Source organism: Saimiri boliviensis, chromosome 5 (genome assembly GCF_048565385.1).
Source record: "Saimiri boliviensis isolate mSaiBol1 chromosome 5, mSaiBol1.pri, whole genome shotgun sequence".
Lineage (NCBI taxonomy): Eukaryota > Metazoa > Chordata > Mammalia > Primates > Cebidae > Saimiri > Saimiri boliviensis.
This window is the reverse complement of record NC_133453.1, coordinates 5,131,188-5,156,010: the sequence shown is the minus strand read 5'-3', so window position 1 is coordinate 5,156,010 and position 24,823 is coordinate 5,131,188. Positions and strand designations below refer to the sequence as shown.

Sequence of the window (24,823 nt, the reverse complement as noted above, 5' to 3'; positions counted from 1 at the left end):
CTACAAAATAACCAACCTATTATCTTCAGATGTGTCCTGGTTATGAAAGTCAAGAGAAGACTGAGAAACTGGGCCAGACCGAAGGAAACTAAAGAGACCAGCAAGTAAATGCACCATGTGATGCTGAGCAGTCTTTCTCTAGAACAGACGCGGTAGGGATAGTTGTGATGCAGGGCAGGTTCTTGGTTTTGCTCAGGAAAGAATTCAACAGCCAGCTGGTGGTGGAAAAAAGCAGCTTTATGGAGTCCGGCAGTGAGACATCTCTGTGACCGCTCCTTGGGGAGCTGGGCTGCCCCATAGGCAGTGTGTGGAGAGCAGCAGCCTATGGATAGCTGCCAGTCATGTTTTTATCCTTTTTTAATGGCATACTAATGAAGGGGAGGGTCATTCAGAAATCGCTAGGAAATGTGTGGCAACTTCTGGCTGTTGCCATGGCATTGGTAAACTGTCATGGCGCTGGCGGGAATGGCTAATGGTGATGGGCAATGAGAAGGACAGGAGGCGCTTTTTGTGTTGTTTCCTATTTTGGGCTTGTTTTCATTCTGGCCTGGGAGATGAGTCCTTCTGGCCTCCTACCTCAGCTGGCAAAACTTGAGTGCAGTCTGGGAACTTGAAGGAAGGAAAGCGTTGGTGCTAACTTCCTGATTTTGTGGTTGCATTGGGATAAAGTGGGACAATATCCCTATTTGCGGGAAATACACACATAAGTATTTTGGGGGTGACAGAGAATGAGGTCAGCAACCTTCTCTCAAATGGTTTAGGGAATAAAGATTCTTTGTTCTTTGCCTTGACATTTTTCTTTAAGTTTATGGTTATATCAAAATAAAAAGGAAGGAAGGGTCTCCGTTATTAATATTGCCTCACGTCGTTTTAAGCTCTTTATTTTCCAACGTAAGTGGAAATGAAAAAATATAACTATTAGCATATATAAAATTTAAATCTTAAAATCCAGATCAACTCAAATAATTGTGGTAGATACACTCAGATATTTATTCTTTAATTCCCTTCAGGGGTTAGATACTTTTAAGCTGAATCATTTTATGTTTCAAGGCTAAAATCTATATATTGACGTTTGAGGAGTGTGAAATCATAATACTTCAGAATGTTGCCAACTTTTCAGAAAAATGCGACTTGGGTTTGACCCTAAGTGCTTGGTAGCCCATTAGGCCCTCTGTGCTTTGATATACTCTCATGGCAAAAGTTTCCCGGCCTCACTCAGAGATCAGAAAAATTCTTTTCTGTGTCAAACTTTACAGTGAAGTGAAAGCAGAGAAAGCAATGCTTCACTCAGAACATTCTATTCAGGGATCTTTCTTTTCTTAAAAAACTGAAAGCTGAGAATGAAAAATTTCATATATAGGTAACAGCAAGTAATATAAAGCATACCAATGTACTCACCAATAAGGTCTAATAAATGTGAATATTTTTCCCTAAAAAACAAAAATACTGTAGAGATGTTGAAACTATTCCTATGTATCTCACTCCATCTTATTTTCCTCTCTCTCCCTGCCCCAGGGTAACCTCTGTCCTCAAGCTGGTACATAGCCTTTCTTCCATCTGTGTTTTTTTTGTATAGTTCTACAAACAACATGTACTTTGCTTTGAGTGCTTTAGAACTGTACATAAACAGTATCACTTTATGTGAACATTCTGCAACTTGTTTTTTTTTTTAATTAGGGTAAAATTTGATGAAAAGCAAAATCTTAACTGTACAGTTGATGCCCTTTGCTAAATGTGTATACCCACATAACCACTCCTCCGGTGGGAACACAGAACACTTCCAGCACCCACAGAAAATTCCTTTCTAGTCTATCCCCACCTCTAGAGATGACTATTTGATTTCTGGCACCACAGATTAATATGACTGTCCTTCAACAGCCATCTGGTGTCTTTGTCAAATATCAATTGACCATAGTGTGTGAGTCTATTTTTGAACTCTCTATTTTGTTTCTTCGCTCTGTTTGTCCTGGTCACAATGCCACACTAGGTCCATTATTGTAGCATTATAATAAATCATGAAATTGCAAACCGGGGGTCTTTCGACACTTTCCATTTCAAGAGAATGTAAGCTATTTTTAGTTCCTTGGCATTTCAATAAAATTTAAAATCAACTTGCCAATTGTGGCAAAAAGAAACCTCTGGGTTTTTAATTAGGACTACATTGAATCTATAGAGCAATTTGGGAAGGCACTGACATTAACAACATTTATTTCAAGTCTTTGAATAAATATCCAGAAGTGGGACTGCTGGATCATACAGTAGTTCTATTTGTAACTTTTTTTGAGGAGTCCCGTACAGTTTCCCATAGAGGCTGTACCATTTTGCACTCCTGCCATCCGTGTGCAAACGTCCCAATCCAATTTCTCCACATCCTCACCAGCACTTGTTGCCTTTGTGTGTGTGTGTGTGTGTGAAGGCCATCCTAATAGGTGTGAGGTGATATTTCACTGTAATTTCGATTAACATTTTCCTGATGACTAGTGACATTCAGCCATTAGTCTTGAGTCCGATTATCTTTTTTTCATATACTGGTTGATCATATGTCTGTCTTCTTTAGAGAAATGTCTATTCATGTCCTTAGCCCATTTTAAAATTAGACTATTAGGTTCTTTTTTTTATTTTCTGCTGAGTTGTAGGAGTTTCTTATATGTTTTTGAGATTAACCCCTTACCAGACAAATGGTTTAAAAATATTTTCTCCCATTTCGTAGGTTGCCTTTTTACTTCGTCATTTGTTTCGTTTGCTTTGCAGGTTTTCAGTCTGATGTAAGCTCAGTTGCTTATTTTGTCTTTCGCTGCCTATGCTTCTGATGTCACTGCCAAGATCAACGTCATGAAGCTTCTCCCCTTTGTCTCCTTCTAGGAGTTTTACAGCTTCAGATCTCGGTATTTATCCAACAGACTTGAAACTGGGGTCCTGAGGAGATACAAACACTTCCCAGTTCATTACAGCACTATTCACAGTAGCCAAGACAAGGAAACAGCCTAAATGTCCTTTGTCAGATGAATGGATAAAGAAAATGTGGTATATACATACAACGAAATATTACTCCATCTTAATAAAGAAGGAAATTCTGATATATGTGACACATGGATGAAACCTGACATTTTGCTAAGTGAAAGAAGCCTCTCACAGAAAGACAACTGTTGCGTGATTCCTTGTATATGAGGCTCTAAAATAGTGCATCTCATAGAATCAAAGAGTGGAACTATGGTTACTAGAGGTGAGGTTTTGAGGGATGGGAGTTACTAATTAGGAAGCATAAACTTCTGATGTGTAAATGTATAACATTATGCTTCATCGACAATAATGTATTATACACTTAAAAACTTGTTGGGAGGGTAGATCTCCTATTAAGTGTTCTTACCACATTAAAATACAATCTAAGAAAAGAAGATTATGGAATGAAAATGATAACAACACATGTGAGTCTCCCAATCCGTGAACGAGATCCTTCTCCATTTATTTTATTTTTCTTCAATTTCCCTCAGAACTATTTTTGTTGTTTTCAGGGTAGAGATCATGACTGTCTTTTGTTAAATCTGTTCCTATGAATTTTATGTGTTTCAATGCTATTGTAAAGACATTTTAAAATTTTATTTTATAATTGTTTCTTGCTGGTATATACAAACACAATTGACTTTTGTATACTGAGTTTGTATTCTTTGGCATTTCTAAATTCACTTATTAGTTCTTGAAGTTCTTGTATGACTCATCAGGATTTTCTGCCTAAATAATCCTGTCAACTGATAATAAAAGTTGTTTTACATCTTGCTTTCCAATCCATATGGCTTTTATTTCTTTTTTTCTTCCTTTTGTGTTAGTTAGAATTTCTAGTACAATGTTGAAGGGAAATGATGAAAATGAATATTCTCACTTTGTTCTCAATTTTAGAAATGATGTATTTAATCACCGAGTACAATGTTGGCTCTAAATATTCATATGAGGCTTACATCAAATTCATATATGTCGAATATCAAATTGGGGAAGTAAGTCAAATCAAAATCATTCTATTTTTAGTGCACTTCATTTTGAATTTCATCAAATGCTTTATTTTATCAATTTAGTAAATTACACTACTTTTGAATGTGAAACCTATTTTGCTTTCAGGTATAAATCCTACTTAGTCACATCATATCGTGCATATTGTTGGATTCGCTTTTTTAAAAGGGATTTTTATGTCTATGTTCATGGAGGATATTTGTCTATAATGTACCTGGTAGAGTTCAGTTATTTTCAGTTTGGAGCTCTCACAAATAGTCCTGCTGTAAACATTTTTGAGTATTTCTTCTGGTGCAATGTATACACTTTGAAGTTGGGTGTGTACCTTGCAGTGAAGTTTCTGGGTCACAGGGTATGAGCATGTTCAACTTCAGCGAACACTGCCAATGCACACCTCAGAGTGTGGACAGTGAGCTATTTGTCATTAGATTGCAATGCGGTAAGGTCAGAAATTAAGTGTGAGCATTTAGAAACTTTTATAGAAATGTGAAGTTGCTTTGACATACACATGAATAATCACAGGCTCTTCTCATCCAGTTTAGATGGTGTCACACTTGCATTATGAGGAGGGTGTGGTAGGAGCTTCACATGCAATGGGGACTATGTGTTTTGGTTTGCAATGGAAAGTTAAAAAGAAAGAAAGGCTGGTCTCTCACCATGTAGAGCTGGAGAAGCACTGGCGCGTGAGAATTCTGGTTGTTACACATCCTTGCTCACACTCAGTAATTTTCATGTTAGCTCTTCTGGTGGGTGTGCAGCTGGATGGCATTGTGACTTCAGTTTGTATTTCCCCAATGACTAAGGGAGTTGCCCGACTTTTCATGGGTGTATTGGTTTCATATTTGGATCTGCATATTCCTTTGTGTGAAGTACTTATCAAGACTCTTCCATTTTTCAAAGTATATGTTTCAAGTTTTTCTAAAACGTTTACTCTGGACACTGTTCCCCCATCCTACTCCCATATTGCTATAGTGAAGCAGGTGGGAAAAATATGGAAAGGACGAAAACCGGATTCACAAGTGTCCTTCACCTGACTATTCATTCAGTCAATATTTATGGGCGCCCGGCACACACCAAGCACAGTGTGTGGAAACAGGGATGCAGAATTGAATAAAATAGCAAAGTTCTTGCCCTCCAGGGATTTCTACTCTTGTGGGGAGAAGACAGACAGTGCACTGATACCTTTGGATGGTAGTAAGTGTGATGAAAAATAGGATAACAAGAGAGTAACTAGGATGGGAGGATACTTTGGTTAGAGTGGCGAGGGAAGGTTTTCTAAAGCGATTATATTTATGCCTGCATCAAAATAATGAGAAGGAGGCAGCCATATGACAGTCACTGGGAAGAGAATTCCAGGAAGCAGGAATGTCAGGTGCAAAGGCCTTGAGGTAGAAGCAGAGCGGTCTGAGGATTAATTAGAGAGTACTCTGCTGCTTTGGTCAAAATTGACGTGATAGATGCCATAGACACCTAGTGCAGTGGATACTGGTGGTGCTGCTCCCAGAACCCCTTAGGTTCTGATGGGCCCCTTTTCCACTGTCAATGTGGGTTAACTGACCAGGCTTGTGACTGGGACCCTTACAGACTGTCTGTAGCTGGGTTACTGCAGCTGCTGTGCCCGCACAGGCTGTGATCGGGAAGTATCTGAGGGGCTGCACTCTCCCTCCTGCACACAGCAGCCCTGACCCAGTAGTTGGAGGATGTGGGGGTATGAAACCCCAGTCTCTGTGACAGCAGCTAGGGTGAGGCAGGAGAATAGAGTCTGGAGACAGAAAGCCTCAGGCCCACCTGCCACTGACTTCTTGGAATTGGACCAAAAGGAAAACTCCACCTCCCCATGGCCATGTGACAGGGGGCCAGAGGCCCTTCCCTCTACAAACTCCCCTCTCCCTTACATCACACATGGAAAATGCCTCCGGTTGGTTGGAGGCCAAGGCTTCACTTCAGCTTGATTGGTCACAGGCCACTCCTTCATAGGACTGTTAGCATAAGGTGTAACCATTGGGAGGCCTCGCCTCTACTGGAGGCCTCTAAAGGGCACCTAGGGGTGTTACCAACTTCTTCTAGTTTAATAAAAACCCTAAAGAACATTGCAGCTGGGGCTCCTGAGCTGCCTGCCCTACCCCGCTCCCACTCTGTGGAGCGTACTTTTGCTCAATAAATTTGTGCTTCCGTTGCTTCGTTCTGTTGTTGCTCTGCTTGTGCCTTTTGTCCAATTCTATGTCCAATGTGCTCAGAACCTGACGACTCAGTCAAGACCTTCTTTCTTGTAACAGCGGCAAACGCAGGGTATCATTCAGACTTAGGGAACCACAGGGATCACACTGAGGCTGAGATTCAGCCAGAAATCATACCCTGGGCTCTCCTTTTCTCCCTTCCTTCTTAGCTTTTTCTGAAAGCACTGCCTTGAAAAATCAGTTGTCCCTGAACTCCTGCCTTAGGGTCTGTTTTTAAGACTTTAAAAAGTCTTTAGTCTAAGGACTTAACACCACCTGCTATAGGTTTTTACAATTGTTTTTAAGAAAATACTTTTTTCTGTGGTAGTAGGTAAGAACATTTGCCATGAAGTCGGGCACACTTGGGTTCAAATGTCACTGCCATTCAGTCACAGCCATCCTTGGGCAGGTTACCTGCTCTCTCTGGGCCTCAGTTTCCTCAATTACAAGAGTGGGACAAAGACAGTAGTACCACCTTTATGGCTGCTGTGAAGATGAAAGAAGATAGGCCACATACTTAACAGAAGGATGGGAAAACAGTAAACACTCAGATTTACCTATGACTGTTAAACCTTTCTAAACTTCATCAGAGAGTTCCCCCAAAAGTGTCGTCAAGCCTTGGGATAAACATCTGTTGCAGTCCTTTAAAAAATGTATGATATCACTGGAATTTGGCCAGGGACAGAGGAGAGAGGCGGTAGAGAAATAGCCATTCTAGGTACCAATCATGTGCACCCTCTCATTTAATTCTGACAAGCATCCAACTAGACTAGAAGGTTCTATTATAATTATTAAAGACAGGAACCTAACACTCAAAGAGGCTAAGTTGTCCGAAGAGATGTGGTGCTGAAGAGGTGAAAATACGCTATTCTGGCTTATTGACTAAGTTCAGCACTTGGAAATCAGCAGGTGCAACAAGATCACTTTGACCTTCTTGCTGTTTCTTAAAAGCAGAGGATGAAATTCCCATGTGAAAGATGCCTTCCCTAGACAATGCAACATTTTCATAGTCACAGTCGAAACTGGGAGAATTCCGTACAGATCTTGTTAAAAATAACTCTTGTCTTTTAAGCCTTTCCATATAATTTGGTGGCTTCTTTGCAACTAACTCTTCTTTGTCCAATCCACTATATAAGTAACTGACTTTAGCTACTTCTTTAGGGTCTCCATTTCTTTATGAGGGCTCCTGTGCTTTGAGAAACTTGTATTTTCTCTTGTTAATCTATCTTACAGGGATTAAATTCTTGGACCCAGCCGGGACCCTCAGAGGATGGAGGTAGACCTTTCCCACCCCTACAGTGTGTATATATCAGGGTTCCAAGCCAGGTTGTCTGGACAGAGGAACCCAATTCCCTCGAGGGGGGAGGGCTGTCTTTGCTTTTAGGCCCTTGCCCCATAGAAGGGGCTTGGCATGGCAGTTACTCTAGGAGAATGTCCAGTCTCAGCTGAAATGACTCCTGCCATGCCCAGCTACTAAATGATGAAGATTCTTCCCAGGGTCCCAACTCCAGGAATGAGGAACGCCTTGTCCTTGGGCCCGTGGCGCAGCTGAGCCTCTCTGGGATCATGTCACAATCACTGTAACTGCCATCTCCACTCTAACAGGGCTCCCGGAGCAGAGACCCTGCCTGATGTCACTCTGGCCTGCCAGGATCCTTGCACTTTCAAGTTAGGTGCAGTTTCATTCCTGGTGATGTCACACCTACAGGCAAATCAGATCCCAGAATGAACAAAGCCGACAGCCTGCTCTATGGGGCATACAACCCCAGGTGCAGATTATAGACAGGGAAGGAGGGAGGAATTTAGCTGAAAACCCCTTCTTGACCCCTTTCCACTAAGTACTCAGGGGTAGCAAAACATCCAGGAACTTTGAGTTCTGGGTCAGCTGGGACAGCTGCAGGGACAGCGTCCTGTTCCTGCCTTTCCTGGGTTTTCTATTAGGTGTCACCAAACACATTCTTACCCAAAGAAACCATTATATAGGACCTTACTGAAAAGGTTGAAATATGCATTCTGGGATGGTCCCTATTTAAGTGAAAGGCACTTGAAAACCAGCAGATACAAGATCACTGTGACCCATACAAGACTCTCCCCATACGAGAAGGAAAAACAGCATCCTCGTCCTTAGGTCTAGAAGCTGCCACCTTCGGAACTGCACAAGCCTCGTTGGAGTCCCTGTATTTCGTCACGTTTTCAAAGTTTATTCTTCTTTGTTCAATCCGGTATTTAAGTAGTGGACGCTAGCTGGTTGCTCGGGTCTGCATTTGTTTATGAGGGCTCCCACGCCGCCTGAAACTTGCGGTATGCTTTCCTCCCATTCCTCCACCTTGTGTCAGCTTAATTCTCGGACGCAGCCGGGGCCCCTAGAGGCTGGAGGCGGAGTTCTTCGGCCCTTACGCTGCAAACGCAATCTTTCAGAAGCAGCAGCACGCTTCAAAACTTTCAAAGAGACCTTTTAGGTCCTAGGGCAATGGAATCTTGTTTTCTTAAAAAGCCCCGCTTGCTCACCCTCTCGTTTTCCCCCGGGACTGTTTTCTGGGACAGGGTGGAGGCCCAAGGAGACTGCAAAGTTCAGGCCGCAAGCACCCAGCCCCCACTCCAGGGTGTGAGCCTGACCAGGGTTCCCGACCCACCCCTATCCCCCGCCGGCGCTGGGTCCGCCCCTCCCCGTGGAAGCCTCGTGCAGCCCCGCCCGGCGGAACTAGGGGACGGGTCGGGGACGTCGGAGGGCGAGGGCGGTGACCCTGGGGCCAGAATCCTCGCAGGCGCGAGTGCGGAACAGGTCTGGGCGCGGGGCCGTGTGTGGGTGCGGGCTGGGTGTGGGCCGTATGTGGGTGCGGGGCGTGTGTGGGTGCGGGCTGGGTGTGGGCCGTATGTGGGTGCGGGGCGTGTGTGGGTGCGGGCTGGGTGTGGGCCGTATGTGGGTGCGGGGCGTGTGTGGGTGCGGGGCTGGGTGTGGGCCGTGGGTGAGTGCGGGACCCGTCTGGGTGCGGGCCGGGGGTGGACGCGGGCCCTAGGCGGTCCGTGGGTGCGGGCTGGGTGCGGGGCTTGTGTGGGTGCGGGGCTGGGTGCGCGGCTAGGCGCGGGGCCTTGCGTGGGTGCGGGGCCGTGGGTGGGCGCGAGGCGGGGCGGGTGCAGGCTGCTGCGAGGCGGCCTCGTGGATTCTGGCCCCGGCGCGAGGGCTGGTCCCGGACGCACGAAGTGGATTCTACTTAAAAAACAAAAACAAAAACAAAAAACTGCGTTGCGTTTTCCTTCCCTCCACGTTAGCAGCTGCCTCCTGTCCGAGGTCCCCGTTCCTATGGCCTTTCTTCCAGCGAGCGCGCACTTAGCTCAGAGCGGATTCACACCCACTCTGTGTTTCCAGCGCGCGCGCAAGCGGAGCGCGTTCCCTGAAGGACAGGCCCCGAGTCACAGCCGCAGCCGCAGAGAGCGGAAACCGAGCTGCGGTGCTCAGGGGATCCCCGTAGATTTCCAGCAGGCTCAGACACAGGGTCCCCCACACGAAGAAAACAGGTCAAAAAAAGCCAGGACACGTATGCTGTGGAGGGTCGAGGTCTCGCCTAGGTCTTGGGTGTGGGTAGACGCAGCCGCTCGTGGTTTTCCTTTCCAGCATCTCTGGGGAGCGTGGAGATGTGCTTGGTGCCGAGGTGACACGAAGAGTGATTGCGCCGCCCTACAGAGGCAGTGGCGGGACGCTGCGCTGGGGCTGGGAGAGGCCGGGCCCAGGGCTCCCCCTCCGGAGGCCCCGGGAGAGCAGGTGTGCGCTTCGCCTCCCGCCGGGCAGCAGTTCAGGAGAAAAATGCGCAGCTTTTATCTAAACAAAATATTTCTTTTGTAAAGGGCTTTCTCCACAAAGACTTTCCAGCCACGTCAGGCTTTGACCTCCCAGTCCCCCAGATTCAGCCCTGCGACCCAGCGGCTGCTGTTATTTTTAGTAGAAGCATAAAAAGAATCTCAAAAAACTTTAGCTCTGGAGAAAGCGTGAATACAGCTGGCGCTTTCACATACGCCAGTTGAGCCGCTCCTAAGGAACTCCAGGAGATCAGAAAGCAATACAAAAGCCAGAGCATTGCGCGTGAGGACGGGTTGGCGGGTGGCCTTTGGGTCCCTGCCTTATGGGTGATTTTCGTAAATGGCGCATTAGAGATGAGTATCACCTGGATCACAATTTTAGGTTCAATTCCCCCATGGAGGGCCCCATGGAGGGAACTTGAGCAATGCACTTCCAGATAAACATGTAGATTTCAACAATTGTAGTCAAGTGTTTGCCAGACTCCTTTCAGAAAAAGACGTCAGCGAAAGGCATTTACCATCTTCCTAATGTGTGTCTGGCACTGGGCAGACACTGCAGAATACTATCTTGATTAGAGCCTCAAGGATTTGTACCTAAAGTCCTTTGCAAATAAAAGTTTTCAAGTATAATCTGTTATAAAGACTCTTTCCCCCACTTTGGGGATATACGGTGTGATCGATTCTTTGGTCATATCAAAACTGTTACTTCTGTTTTGGAGGAAATCGCAGGCTTAGTAAATCAACACTGAAGTTTAGAAGTTCAGAGTAGTTTGTCTTGGGAACAAAGTCCTCCCTAGAACGAAGAGGCATTTAGAGGAATTCCTGGTGTTAATGGGATTATTCAAGATATACCTGAGACCAGATAAATATTTGATGATTTTGCAAAGCACTGGGGTTTCTTTGCAGTTTTTCTTGGGCTGACGTTTTCCCCCGTGGGGTTTGGACTTTGTGACTTCATCAGCTTTTGCAAATGAAGGCAGGCTGGGGTTTCCCAGGAGGGCGCTTTTGCAGGAAACAACAGACTAGTGAGGTTTACAAGAGGGGTGTGTATGTGTGTGTGTGTGTGTGCGCGCACGCCTGCCTGTGGGATGGGGGTGGCCCGGGAGAGAGATGTGGGTTACAAAGCTGCCATCTAGAGGCTAGAGGCGCCTTCCTGCAGCGTATATAACGCAAGTCTGCAGCCTGCAGAACTCACAGTTGTTGCAAACTGCTCAGCGCTAAGGGAGCCAGCGCGCAGCGCAGGCAGGAAGGCAAGCGAGCCCAGCCAGCCCAGCCAGCCCAGCCAGCCCCGAGGTAAGGAAGCGGTGCTCCGGCAGCAGCCTTGAAAAGAAGGCATGGCTTCTGCTCGTAAGCCAAGTAGTGGTCTTTTTCAAAGGACTTTTAAAAAATCGCTTAGATGGGTGCTTTTGAGTCTGTGGGTCTGGTTTCTGAAAGCCCAGGCTCAGGTAACGCCATTGCAAAGTGCTTCTGTTAATTCGGAGGGCTTCACCTTTTCGCTTCGGAAGGCAAGGGGCAGGATTCTTAAGTCACTTGCAGAAGGAAATTTCCGTGTGTGTTTGGAATCTGGTGTTTATTTGCTGTGTGGCTATTTAAGCTCCAGTAAGCAGAGGAACTTCGCAAGAACACAGAGTATCCATTCTGCCTCCCCAATTTGGCACGGGGATTAGCTTGGCAGCACAGTTTACCTGTTTTGCTTCTAGTATATTAGTTTGGAAACAGATGAATTTGGCAGTAAATACTTAATTCCAGAACGATGAACACTTTATTAAGAGGCATCCTTAAATGAAGCAGAAAACTGCTGAGAATCATTGTGAGGCCAAGATACATTTGAATTCAGTACTTTGGGGGGTTTACCAGAGCCCGTAAGTCCGGAAGCTACAAACATGAATGTTAAATATAGCCCGATCTCTCGTCTGTTCACGGCATGCTTGGTAATCTAATTTGAGTATTAGAAGGTGTTAAGTCGAACTTCAATTGGGGGAAAGAAAAGCACACACCCAAGTCTACTATTTTGCAATTTAAATATACTCTTCAGATAAAGTGTGGGTTTTGTTCAATTTTGTTGGGATGTGCAAAGACTGAAGGAGTGACTGAGAGTTAGAACTTCGGAGTGAGGTCAGGGATGGATGCTTAGCCAGGACTTGTAACTTCCAGAGAGAATGAGAAGTTGTAAAAGTCACACTGGCTGTCTCTCTTTCTCTATTCCTCTTTCTTTCTTTTTCTTTCTTTCTTTCTTTCCTTTTGCTCACAACACGATTACTTACTTTTTCAAAAGTGGGAGAGAGCTTCCTTAAATGGTTTACAGCCCTTTGAAGATATTTGGTGCAATGACATCTCCTGAAACTTCGGTCTGCCGAGTCTCAACGTGGAAACTTTTTCCTTTTCTTTTTAAAGGCAGATGCTGCCTTTGTGTCACTTTATTTATTCCAGGAAAATTGTGGACGTCAGAGAGGCATGCCTAGCAAAGAAAGTGGAGGCTGCTGATTTCTGTGCTTTAACTTTCCATAGATTTTAAATGGATAAACTGCTCGTCTTTCTTTCATCAGAATATGAGCTTTCCCCAGATGGAAAGCCTTTTTCTAAAGCAAAGTTGCACATGGGAGCTTTAGCTTGAAAACAATTTGCTCTTTTTTTTCCCCAGTCTCTGCCATAAACACTTGAATGTGCACACAACTGCAGAGCTTAATGCCACAACCTCCAGGAGACTGGGGGGAGGGGGAGAGCTGCCCAGGATGGGGGTGGAAAAGCAGAGGCAAATGGAGAATTGGCTGTAGTTTGCTGCCCATCAGCTTTTTTTTTTTTTTTTAAACTTTTAGGGGGCATGTGCTGCAGTTGTAGTTTTAAAAAAGTTCCATAAACTATTGCCAAGGCAGCATGCTTGTGCGACACAGAGGCTGGACTCTGGGGGTGTGTGTTCCCCATATTAACAGCAAGTTGTTGAGGGGTTGAGAAGGTATTATGATTTCTAATCAGGCCCAGAACAGGCCAAGGATAGGCTTTCTGAATGAAAAAAAAAAAAAAAAAAAAAAAAAACCCAAAACAAAAAACCCTACTTAATCAGGAACAGTGGCTTTTTGTGTGATCATTTTAGGGAGAGAGCTCCTGTTTTCAAGTCGACGTGAGGGAAATCGGTTGAAGTTACTCAAACCTGAGGCTGAAGGGCAGTCACTTTATAAACCTTAAGAACAACTGAGGGGAAAGGAAATGACCTCAAAGGTTTCAGACCTTTGGATTTTTCACAGTGATTTTGTAGAACATGAATGGAATTTGGGGCCAGGAGGCATTTGTACCTTTAAACCAGGCAACCAAGGAACTTGGTTTCACTCTTAGGAGTGAGAATAGTATTAAAATGCCTTCAATTGGATTGCGCGTATAGGGGTATAAGTTAGAAAGAAACTAAAGATTGTGTCATGTCAAGTGTTATTAAAGTTCAGGAATGAAAAGACATAGCCCTAGGACACATATTTTCTATTAAAATACAAGCAAGGAAGCCAGAAATAGACAGATCGTGACAGGGAGGGGTGGAGGGGGTGTCCCTGATTTTGAATACTTGATGGTTTCCTGCAGGGAATAGTTGATGCTTTTATCTACTAATTTGGATTTTAAAAAATTATTGCGTTGGTATTAAAGTGATCAGGGAATTGCATAATTTTATGGTGATAATTTTAAAGAGCCACAAGTAGTTTTGGAAGCAGACTGTGTTTTGTTCCAGGCAATAAAAGAGTGGAGGGGGGCCGAGACTATCTCAGGTGGCCTTGAACCACAGCTGGCAAAGGGACAGATAAGGAGGCCAGAGCAGTGTGGGGAACTTTGCGTTGTGAAGGCTGGGTCAACCAGATAGCAAACATCTTCGGCTTTTCCTGCTATCGCAGCTCTGTGGATGTCATCCCTCAATTGTATATGCAGAGCCTAAGGTTACAGAGTCCTCCTGGGAACCCCATTGTGTCTGGCTGAGGGCGGGGGTAAGGAGGCTCTCCCAGCCTGGCTGACCTCCCACTGCCTTGTCCTCATCCTAAGCTGGGTGGGAATCAGGGCTCTGATTACACTGGGCCAGGCCAGACGGCAGCCTTTGTTATTTGGGAATCTCTGGACCTGCTCTTGTGGGTACAGCTTTGCTTCGCTGTCGGGCAGCTGAGCACAATAGACCAGTTCAGGTTTCTGGACGTGGGATTTATTTGATCCACCAAATCCTTAAAGTGCAAGAGGGTGTCCCATGTGTTTGTGTGAAGTACGTCTAAGGACCCTGAGAAGAGGTGGCCTGTATCTCAATCAGGGTATAGAGTCTTCTGTAGTTATTATTTTTTGAGTTCTCAAGTAATTCAAAGCAGGTATGTACTTTCATGAAATAAGATCACTCATGGTCACTGGTGAATGTGTTGTTGAGACTGTTTTCCATATGCTGGCAGCAAAGGGGACAGACAGCCCCCCATTCTGCTATCAGCCCAAGCAGATAGTCACAGAGAGTCCGCCTGGGCTGAAGCTTCCCTGACCTCCCCTGGGTTGCTTGGTTGGCTTCCCCATAGATTCAGTGTAGCACTGGTTAAAAATACACAGACACACAGACACACACACACACACACACACCCACACTCAATGATGTGCAGTTGCCTAATGGTTCTTCAGGGGTTGTGTGGATTCTCCTGATCTAAATTGCACGCTCAATGTAAGCGGGGGCTGGCCTGGTGGAAGAGGTGGTGTCTGCTCAAAGAGACCAGAGCGTGAGCTTTCGTACCATGATTCCCACTGGAGAGTATCTGGAGATGGTGGAAGGGGGAGAGAACTCTATTCTTAGCCATAAGCTGGAGATAAGCCAATCTCTTCAGCTTGCCTGGCCCCAGTTTTCAGGTGTGCTAACAGTGAGAGCCACTGTCCCAGCTCTTGTCTGGGACAATACTGAGTTTCTTCCTGAAATTCCCTTATGGGACACGGGTCTCATACTGCAGAAAGCAAGCGAAAGAGGCAGAGGTCCTGCAGGGCGCAGAGGGCCCGAGGGCCCCTCGTTTCGGAGCTGGCCCCGGGGCCCCGGGCCTGGCCTGAGTTACCTTATCTGTACCACTGAGGGTGACGTGTGTGCTGCAGCCTGGTCTGTACCCCGCTGCAAAGCTGCCTGCAGGGTTCCTATCACCTCCATTCTCAAAGCCTCTTCTGCCCCAAAGCCTGGCCTTGCTCTAGCTCTTCCTGGCTCCTGCATGGACAAGCCTATGCCACACTTCCTTGCCCACCCTTCAAGGCCCAACTCTTACCTCCATCTGCCCTTTGTGGAGAGTCCTTGCCTCAGCTCGGCTGGGTGACTCCACCCATGCCTGCCTTCCTGGAACATCCTTGATTGCCTCTACCTCCTTGAGGCCCCCATAACCCCCCAGAGTGGAAACCCCTCATCTTCCTGCCAAAGGGGCAGGCGCCACCTTGCTCAAGCCTTGGATGTGATGGGCCTGGGTGCTTCCCAATTAGCCAGAGGGGTGTCGGGGGTTGAGGGGAGATGTTTCTGGATTGTGGTCCTCACGCTCCCCAGAGCAGTGCCCTCTCGAACAAGAGGCTCTCTGCCAACACCAGCTCGGTAGCGATTTCAGAAAAATCTCTCCTGAATGCCTGTGTCTGCTGCTGGCCACAGTCGCTGGTCTCAGAGCGGCATGATTAACTGCTGGCTCACTGAACACCTACTATGTGCTGTAGCTGGATAGTTGTATAGCCATAGCTATACAAAGTTACAGAAGACTTGGTGGGGGGTGTGGGACTTGGCAGGAACAGGCAGAGGGGGAAGAAACCTGAAAAACTCAATGCTACAAAAGATACCCCATAGTAGAGATGTGTAGTGTTGGGCTGGGAGAATGTGGGAGCGTCAGAAGGGCAGAGGGCATCGGTTGGGAAGAGTCTGTGGTTGGAGACTGCAAACATACGGAAGGCAGTTTGGGGGAACACTGGCTGGGTGCCTGAACACGTGATGTTCTCTGGAAGGAACTAACCAGCGTGAGGACATTGCATACTCAGCCACCACCCACGGAGGCTCTAAACCTGAGTACCTCTAATTCTGGCTTCACCCCCAGCTTGCAGAGTGAGCCCAGGCAGACCGCTTGGATGCAGATAAATACCCCTGGCTGCTTGCTGCAGCGTGGTCGTTGTCAAGGATACTTGGTTGATGAATAAAACATCTCAGAAAAGAGAGGTGCAACTCCCGGAAAAGTCCTGCAATTGACGAGAGGAGCCCCAGTACCATCTGGGCTGTGAGTGACACGGAGTGCCTCTGCAGGCCACAGCCTAGCAAGGATGGAGGGCTAGACAGATGCTTGCTCACCGCCGGCCACGGGAAAGCTCTCTTTCCGTCACTGCAATGTGTGACAAGGCCACTGCAAAGGGGATCCCCGTACGAAGGAATGCATGAGATAAAACAGAGCAAGCGCTGGGATAAAGGGAATAAAGATGGACGTTCACCGCGTTTCCTTCTCCCCTGGGTCTCCGTGGTCCAAGAAAATGGAACAGGAACCTTGATTGTTCTGTGGACCGTTCCTCCCTGTATTAAAATTTACATCGTTCTTGATGTCAAATTTCAAATCACACGGAAGTTTATAGAGCCAAAACTACAAGCCTCCTTTTGCTCCCTCCTCCTTCCCTCCCGGCCCCGAGTTTTATACTTATCGCAGGTCTTTTTCTATGCCTTCGTACACGTATATTTACATACAGAAAAACACTAATGTAATTTTTGTATTTCCTTCTGCACCGCTGGGATTGTGCAGTGTGTGTGTGTCTGCACATTGTCTTTCATAGAACAGCGTGTCGCAACTCTCCGTGTGGATGAAGGGAGGCCTCCCCCTCGCAGCTGTATTATATTCCAGACAGCAGAGACACCAGGCTTTACGGAGTCATGCCTCTATTGAGAGGCACCTACGTCATCTCCACTGTTTGCTAGTAAATAAATACTGCTTTAAAAAACACCAATTTGTATCATCATCATCGAACCGGAAAGAAACCTCTTTTGTTCTGGGCCCCCGCCTCCTTTCTTCCACCACCTGGAATCTTGTAGGCAGAAACCTTAAAACCTAAGTCAGAAGTGAGTCTCATTCCCCTGCCGCCCTGATGTGAGCACTGAGACCATAGACACGCAGGCAGTGAGCAGGTTCGAGTCACACCCAGACATGTTTCTTAGACCCTGGCCTCAAGCAGGAATGGAATTGCTGGTTGGTTCCGGCAGAGGGTGACTGGTCTCAGTGGAATGAGGACGTCTCCTTCAGGCCCTGTGGTTATCTGCCGTCCCAGCTTCCCGGCGTAAACAGACCTGGGCACAAGCTGAGAGGCATTAAGAATGTAGACAAGGACCCAAGGGCTGGCCCATCCAGATTTGTGAGGAATGCAGTCAGCTCTTTCTGTATGGGATGAGGTAATCCCCTGCTTTTGCTTGAGGGGAGCTGTGATTCCTGTGCAGGGCCCTCGGGGGGTTCATTAGAGGCCTCCCTCCCTCTCTCCACTTTCAGATTTGCAGAGAGCTTTGTCACCAGGCCTTTGGGAACCAGGGGCCCGGGGTACACATTTCATAGTTTGCCCTATGAAGCTTTTGTTCCTGTCAGGCATTCTGAGAGAGTCACTTGTTAAGATCTAAGCAGGTAATTTAGGAAGATTCTTTGCTCCAATGGCGGACGCACACCGTCAGTGAATGGTGCTCCATGAATGTGGGCCCTGCCCGCCCTGGACGTCCTGCACGCAGGCTGGGAGGCCGAGCCTTTGTCGAACCCTGCATTCCATGTTACGTGGCAGTCCCCTGTTTTGAATAAGGGGATTGTCCTTGTCAAATGATAATCTGTTTTCTGGAAACAGCCCTTGTTTGTTTCTGAAACCTAATGCATGAAACATGCCCAGATGACAAAAGGCCGGGCTATTGTGTGACATTTTTTGTTTTTTGTTATCTTTAGCTTCCATTTAAATTTGCAGAGGACCTGATGGCTGCACCGTCTGCTTAGACTTTCTTGTCTCTGTACTTTCCTTCCTTTCTCTGACCCGTGGAGCCTTTGGTGGTGGGAAGGGAGAGGCCGTCCGGGCCCCTAGAGGAATGCAGGTGATCAGGGCGCGGGCCTCGGTTTCATTTCCTGGCTGGTCTCCATGTGGGGTGCCGTTCCTTGGGCTGACTGGTGGTTAATGATTGAGGATCAGTGATCGGAGACTGATGATCGGTGAGTGGTGATTGGTGGGGCAGTGAGGAGCTCCAGCCTCTGCTTTCTCATTCAGACCTTGGGTAGCAGCAGCCGTGCCTTGCTGGAAGTTTCCCACTGTACCACCCGGGAGGGGAGAGGCCGGGACAGAGGCGAGGGCAGCCGAGCAGGGAAGTGCCTGTCTCAGAAATAGTTTCTGACTCGGAGGACCAATGGTCCCTGAGTCAAATTTTCTTCTCCCAAGGGGGCAGAGGCAGAAACCCAAGGGCTGGATGGGGGTCCCTGAGCCCTTCTCTACCCCTCAGCCTCACTCTAGGCTCTGAGAATACCAAAGTCTGGTAGCTCAAGGCAGGTGAGTGTCTGTTTTGTGCTAAGAGTGGAAGACCTGGGAAGGAAGGACTCACTCGAGATGTGAGAACCAGGTGTCTTCTCACTGAGTGACCCTGCGTCCTGCAGGGAGGGGCCTGTCCGTGCTGAGCAGTGGCCACGTGCCTGGCCATCCGGCCCTTGCCATGTCTGTGCACTGGAGGGCGAGTGAGACCCGAGCCACAGGAATGTCTCCAAGGTCGGGGAGGGAGGTGGGTGGGTTTGGCATCCAAGTTCAGGCAAACAAAGACTGAGGGTCATTTCTTTCTTTGCTGCTCTTGTGAATGGCCCGAACCCCAGGATTTATGGCAGTTTCTGCTGAGGCTGGTGGCTGTGCCAGTGGGGACAGAGCAGGGAGCCCACGCCAGGCACCAGCTGAGCTGCCCTCTGGACCCAGCTGCTGTCCCTGCTGCTGTCCAGCTGTGAAACCATCCTCCATTCAAGCTCCTGTGCTCCCCCAGGACTCCAATGAGATCACGGGATGAAAGTGGTTTATAAACTAAGCCACGATGCAAATGAGTTTCATTTTAAGGAAATGGGAAAAAGGAACAAGGGTCATTGCAGTAGAGCCATGCGGGAGAGCGAAGGTGAAATTCTTGTCTCCTGGAATCACAGGGTGGAGAGTGGAGCGTCGGCTCTGGGTCATTTGGTGGCCAAGGGAGGGTGACAACAGTAGCTTCAAGGCACAGCCTGGGGCTGGCTGTCCACCCTGGGGGCAGTCTGGCAGGCCAGGGTGTCCTTGGCTGCCTGCCGGGGCTACGTCTTTTTGGAGTTCTAGAGCTGCGTTGTAGGACAGGTGTGCTGAGCCTCCTGCTTTGGGTTTCTGTCCTGACCTCGATCTTGCTCACCTCCACGGGCGTGCCCCCAGTGCTTGGGCATCAGGGTTTGTGATAAGTCGATGGTCACAGGGCTTGATTCCTCCTAGCGGGTGACTCTGAGGACGGCCAGGCCTCCCGCTGCATGAGCACTGCGGTTCCCTCCACAGAGGGCTTTCAGAGTGGGCAGGGGATGTGGCCGCCATGGGAGGCCCAGCTCTCTCTGTCGGCCGTGGAGGGCACTGAGCCAGGTCGGGTCACCAGGAGGGGTCCCCACAGTCATTTACGTCTCGCAGAGGGACATGCCCAGAAGCCTGCAGCAGCCCCCGCTCAGCGGGGTTCAAGCGAGGTCCGCTGCCTGGAGTGTTGAGGCTGCCGAGCTGAGGCAGTGCAATCTCTCACTTTTCAGGGATTCTGTCATGTTGTCCCAAAGGAGAAACCCATCAAACAGCCCAGGCTCTGTGTGGGCTTGTGAGTCTCCCTCCACTGGGGATATTTATTACTTAGCCAGTAAGAGCCACTCTTCAAGGGGCACAGAGTTAAACAAGGTTCTGCTTTTTGCGGAAGGGAAAAACCGCTCCCCTTAGGCGGGAGAGTCCCCAGGGCTCTTTCTTCCTGGCCAGGGAGGGAGAAGGGGATGACATTTTATTGAGCATCTGTTAGGGCCAAGCACTGAATTAGGCGCTTTCTTCTAACCTTCTGTGAGATAGGTGCTGTTGTCCTGGGGAGGCAGACACAGACAGATTAACTCTCAAGTGAAACGCTAATTAATAGAGGAGCCAGAGTTCCAACCCAGGAATGTCTGATCTTCTTGCAGCGGGAGGCTTCCCTGCTGCGGCTTCTTCGCATGCCAACAATGTCACTGTCCACAGTGCACCCTTGGGCTGATGTTTTCACTTTACCTGCCCCCCACAATCGTGCAGTGGGGTTTGGGCAGGGCTAATTGTTGACCGGGAACCATGGCCTGGAGGGATTTCAGGGCCTTCCTAGGGATAGACTGACAGTAGACAGCCTGTCAGTCTATCTGGAGAAATCGCTGCCTGATGACAGTGGTACCCTGTGGCTGAGTTCCGGCTGGGAGTTTAATGGTGATGGAGTGTTGGCCTCACCTCAGGTCAGCAGGGAAAACAGTTGGGAAAATCGTCAGCCCTCCTGAAATGCGGCAGGTGGTGATTTTTGTGCTTTGGGTTTTGGCACCCTTTGCTCTTGAAGCAGTTGAACAAATAAAGGAATGGAAAAATAGGTGCTGACCCAGAGCTTGAGACAGCTGCTTGGCTGCCCTTCATCGAAAACTACCACACGGCCAGCTCAGAGTCTTCAGGTTTGCGGCACAGATAAGCTGCGGGGCACCCTGCCTAGGCTCACTGTGTTTGCAGAGGCTTTATGACTGCATGCTGGAGCCGCCTGACACCCAGGTTGGCATGTGAATTTAGCAGAAAGGTAAAAAGTGCTGAGTCACATTTTAAATGTGAATTTGGAGGATGATTGGAAAATGCTTTCATTAAGACACCAAAGCAAGACACTTGTAACACAGCAGTGCCAGGAGCAGACAACCCTGCCATTCTTTGGGGACGTAGTTAAAACAGCTCCACTGTCCCCTGCTGACAGCGAGCGGGCCATCATCTCCGTGGCTGGAGTTCAGCCACCTGACGTTTCTTTGGCCCCCGTACTGTGTTGATTTCACGCCCTGGGCACAGCCAGGCTGACGGTGTCTTGAGAACACAGCCATAAAAAAATGAAGAAAGCAAACACAGTTTCTGTCTTGGAGTCTGCATGGATTTAGATTTGGGGTATGTTTTATTTTGTTTTGGAAGTCCTATTATGGATGTTTTCTTTTCTCCCTTCTTTGCAAAGACATTACAGAGCTAAACTAAAACAGCTGAGCCTGTCAGGGTCCTAGAGAAGTATTTTGCCTGAAGCTTGAGTTTTTCCTAGTGAAGTGAGTTTTCTCTTCCATCTTTTTCCTTTGCTTTTCTCGTAGGTCGTTTGATCGCCCCCCTCAGCACAATGGATCTGCATGTCTTCGACTACTCGGAGCCGGGGAACTTCTCGGACATCAGCTGGCCGTGTAACAGCAGCGACTGCATCGTGGTGGACACAGTGATGTGCCCCAACATGCCCAATAAAAGCGTCCTGCTCTACACACTCTCCTTCATCTACATCTTCATCTTCGTCATCGGCATGATTGCCAACTCCGTGGTGGTCTGGGTGAACATCCAGGCCAAGACCACAGGCTACGACACACACTGCTACATCTTGAACCTGGCCATCGCCGACCTCTGGGTCGTCCTCACCATCCCGGTCTGGGTGGTCAGCCTCGTGCAGCACAACCAGTGGCCCATGGGCGAGCTCACGTGCAAGGTCACGCACCTCATCTTCTCCATCAACCTCTTCGGCAGCATCTTCTTCCTCACGTGCATGAGCGTGGACCGCTACCTCTCCATCACCTACTTCACCAACACCTCCAGCAGTAGGAAGAAGATGGTGCGCCGCGTCGTGTGTGTCTTGGTGTGGCTGCTGGCCTTCTGCGTGTCTCTGCCCGACACCTACTACCTGAAGACCATCACGTCTGCGTCCAACAATGAGACCTATTGCCGGTCCTTCTACCCCGAGCACAGCATCAAGGAGTGGCTGATCGGCATGGAGCTGGTCTCCGTCGTCTTGGGCTTTGCAGTGCCCTTCTCCATCATTGCTGTCTTCTACTTCCTGCTGGCCAGAGCCATCTCGGCGTCCGGCGACCAGGAGAAGCATAGTAGCCGGAAGATCATCTTCTCCTACGTGGTGGTCTTCCTCGTCTGCTGGCTGCCCTACCACGTCGCGGTGCTGCTGGACATCTTCTCCATTCTGCACTACATTCCCTTCACCTGCCGGCTGGAGTACGCCCTCTTCACGGCCCTGCACGTCACGCAGTGCCTGTCCCTGGTGCACTGCTGTGTCAACCCTGTCCTCTACAGCTTCATCAATCGCAACTACAGGTACGAGCTGATGAAGGCCTTCATCTTCAAGTACTCAGCCAAAACGGGGCTCACCAAGCTCATCGATGCCTCCAGAGTCTCCGAAACAGAGTACTCTGCCTTGGAGCAGAGCACCAAGTGACCCGCCCTGCAGAGGCGCTGGGACCGGTGTGCTTGCTTTTGAACAGGCCCTGTGGTTTTCTAGAGCAAAGCGAAGTAGCTTCGGGTCTTGATGCGTGAGTGGCGGGAAGAGGCGGGCACACCTCCCCGTGTGTCCGTTCTCTCTCTTTCTCTTGACAACGGGGCTGTCGCTTGGCTGTGTGTGCCGACAGTTTGCAACAGGCAGTGTGGCAGTGCTGTGTGTCAGAGCCAGCCGACGACAGGCTTGCCTGGACTCCTGTAAGATAGGACTTTCCGTGTTTTTCCTGCATCGTTTTTATATGGTGATTTGTATTTAAATGGTAAGACTTTATTTTCTCACTCTTGGTGTACCTTATAAATGTATTTGAAAGTTAAATATATTTTAAATATCGTTTGGGAGGCATAGCGCTGACGGATATTCGGATTGTTGTAGTTTTAAGGTTAGTTTGACTTCAGTTTTGACTAAGGATGACACTAATTGTTAGCTGTTTTGAAATTTTATATATATATAAGTATATATAAATATATAAATATATGCCAGTCTTGGCGTAAATGTTTTATTTACCATAGTTTTATATCTGTGTGGTGTTTTGTACCGGCACGGGAAATGGAAAGAAAACTGCTCTGTTGTGCAGTTTGTGACATTAATAGTATTGTAAAGTTCCATTTTAGAAAAAGCACAGAAAACGGTCCTGGGCTGCAAATCGGTGCACACAACAAACAATCGCATTTCAAAATCTCAATTTGTAAGTTATTTTTTTAAATAAAGATTTTTTTTGTTTCCTAAGAATGCATCCAGTCTCAGTTTTAAAAGCGCGTTTCGGCATTTGGGTAGCACGCGTGATAATACATAGATACATGCAGCACACACGGGCCAATCGAATGGACATGTTTAGAAAAAGAGTGCTACCGTGAAGCAAAAGCCACCAGCCTACCTCATTTAAAGTGACATAAAAAGAAAAACCTTTGAGCATACTGTGTGGGTTTTATATTTTAATTTTCAGGCAGTAACGAGTTTGTTGGGGGGGGATGATTGCTGGGGTGAGCAGGATGGTCATGGAGAGAAGGCTGGCAGAGAAGGTGCCACCTGCTGTCCAGGCCGGAGAGTTTCGGGGTGTGGGACTGGTGTCCGCATCAGAATCACCTGCATGCTCCTGTACCTGTAGCACAGCCCCTTGCGTCTCCTCTGCTAAGGTCAACACCTCCAGGGGCAATACTTCCTATTCAGAGTTTTCATTTAAACCGAACCAATCAGCTACCCTCCTAAGGGCACACACTGAGCGAATCCCCAGCATGGGCCTGCCCTTATTAGTGGCTGGAAAGAAAGGGTGCTCTCAGAATGGCTAGTTTCTGCTGTGCCCTCTCTAACTCGACCTGGAGCCACAGCCGTGGTGGAGACCGGAGATGCCAACAGGCAAGACAGTTGGGCAGAGGCTCAGAGAGGGGCTGGGCCCCGAGCCCGGCCCTCACCACCTCCACCTCTGCCAAGACCTCTCTGCATAGAGAGCTGTTTGCCAGCACAAAGGCAGACCCAAGCCTGAAGCTTGTCCCACCTGTGAGCTTGGGGCCTGCTACCAGGTAGGAGGCACCTGGGCACGTCCACACCCCACAGACCCACAGTGGGCAGCCCTGCAGCCCCCAGTGGCCCACAGACCAGGGGCTTCTGTTTCCTGCAAAGGGCTTCACAGCCTAGAGTTTTGAAACGAGGGCTGTAACTTACGGGAAATATGTTCTTGGTACACTATACATCCTAAAGGTGCTTATACACCTGGTCTTACTTCAGTGGGATTCTGGTCAGATAATAGTAATGTAGATTGTGGGATAACAGCATCCAAATAGGCAAAGATACCAAGAAGAAGGGCAAAGAACAGAGGGTAGGATGGAAACATAACATCGGGGAAGTTCTTGACCCAAATATGTGTTCCTTGACAATACAAATGGGCTGCATGTGTGCTGTGAGCCTTCTAGGGGTTCAAGTTCAGTCAGAAACACACTTTTCCAGTAGTGAATTCAAAGTGAGTGGGGGGCGAGGGGCATCCATTGCAGTCCACATGCTCAGCCTTGTAATAGATGGAACACTAAAAAGGCATTCAACCGAATTGCTATTTTGAGGCCCCATCACAGTCCATCTATCGGTCTCCCCCGTGCCCTTCTCTAGACTTTCAGTAGGTTCCCAGGGGCTCACAGTGCTGGGGTGGGTGGGGGTCTTTCAGGCTGTCTGTCCACACGGATGTCTGAGGGCTCCGCTGCCTGTCGGTCCTTCCGCAGGGCTCCTCTGCCACCGCTGTTCATTCGGCTCTTGCTGTTTTGGCCTCGCTGGACTGTGAGACTGACCCTGGACCTTTTCTGTTTTTCTGCTGCTCTGCTGCCTGGGGGCTGTCCCCACTGCCTCCTCC

At 48.1% G+C, this 24,823-nt stretch overlaps 1 protein-coding gene across 2 annotated transcripts; it reads left to right on the top strand.

Annotated features, from left to right (window-relative positions):
• The first annotated feature begins 8,914 nt into the window (after positions 1-8,914).
• Positions 8,915-23,217, top strand: ACKR3 (atypical chemokine receptor 3). Of its 2 annotated transcripts, none has more exons than XM_010347224.3 (2): positions 8,915-9,000; positions 21,314-23,217. In XM_010347224.3, exon 2 carries the CDS (start codon positions 21,340-21,342, stop codon positions 22,426-22,428), a length of 1,089 nt encoding a protein of 362 aa, XP_010345526.1. In that variant the 5' UTR covers positions 8,915-9,000; positions 21,314-21,339; the 3' UTR covers positions 22,429-23,217. The 2 variants fall into 2 exon arrangements, with proteins under 2 accessions (XP_010345526.1, XP_010345525.1); XM_010347223.3 differs by lacking the exon at positions 8,915-9,000 and adding an exon at positions 11,121-11,306.
• The last annotated feature ends 1,606 nt before the right edge of the window (positions 23,218-24,823 follow it).

Coding starts and splice junctions, on each gene's coding strand:
- ACKR3 (XM_010347224.3), top strand. CDS start 21,340: ATGGATCTGCATGTCTTCGACTACTCGGAGCCGGGGAACTTCTCGGAC.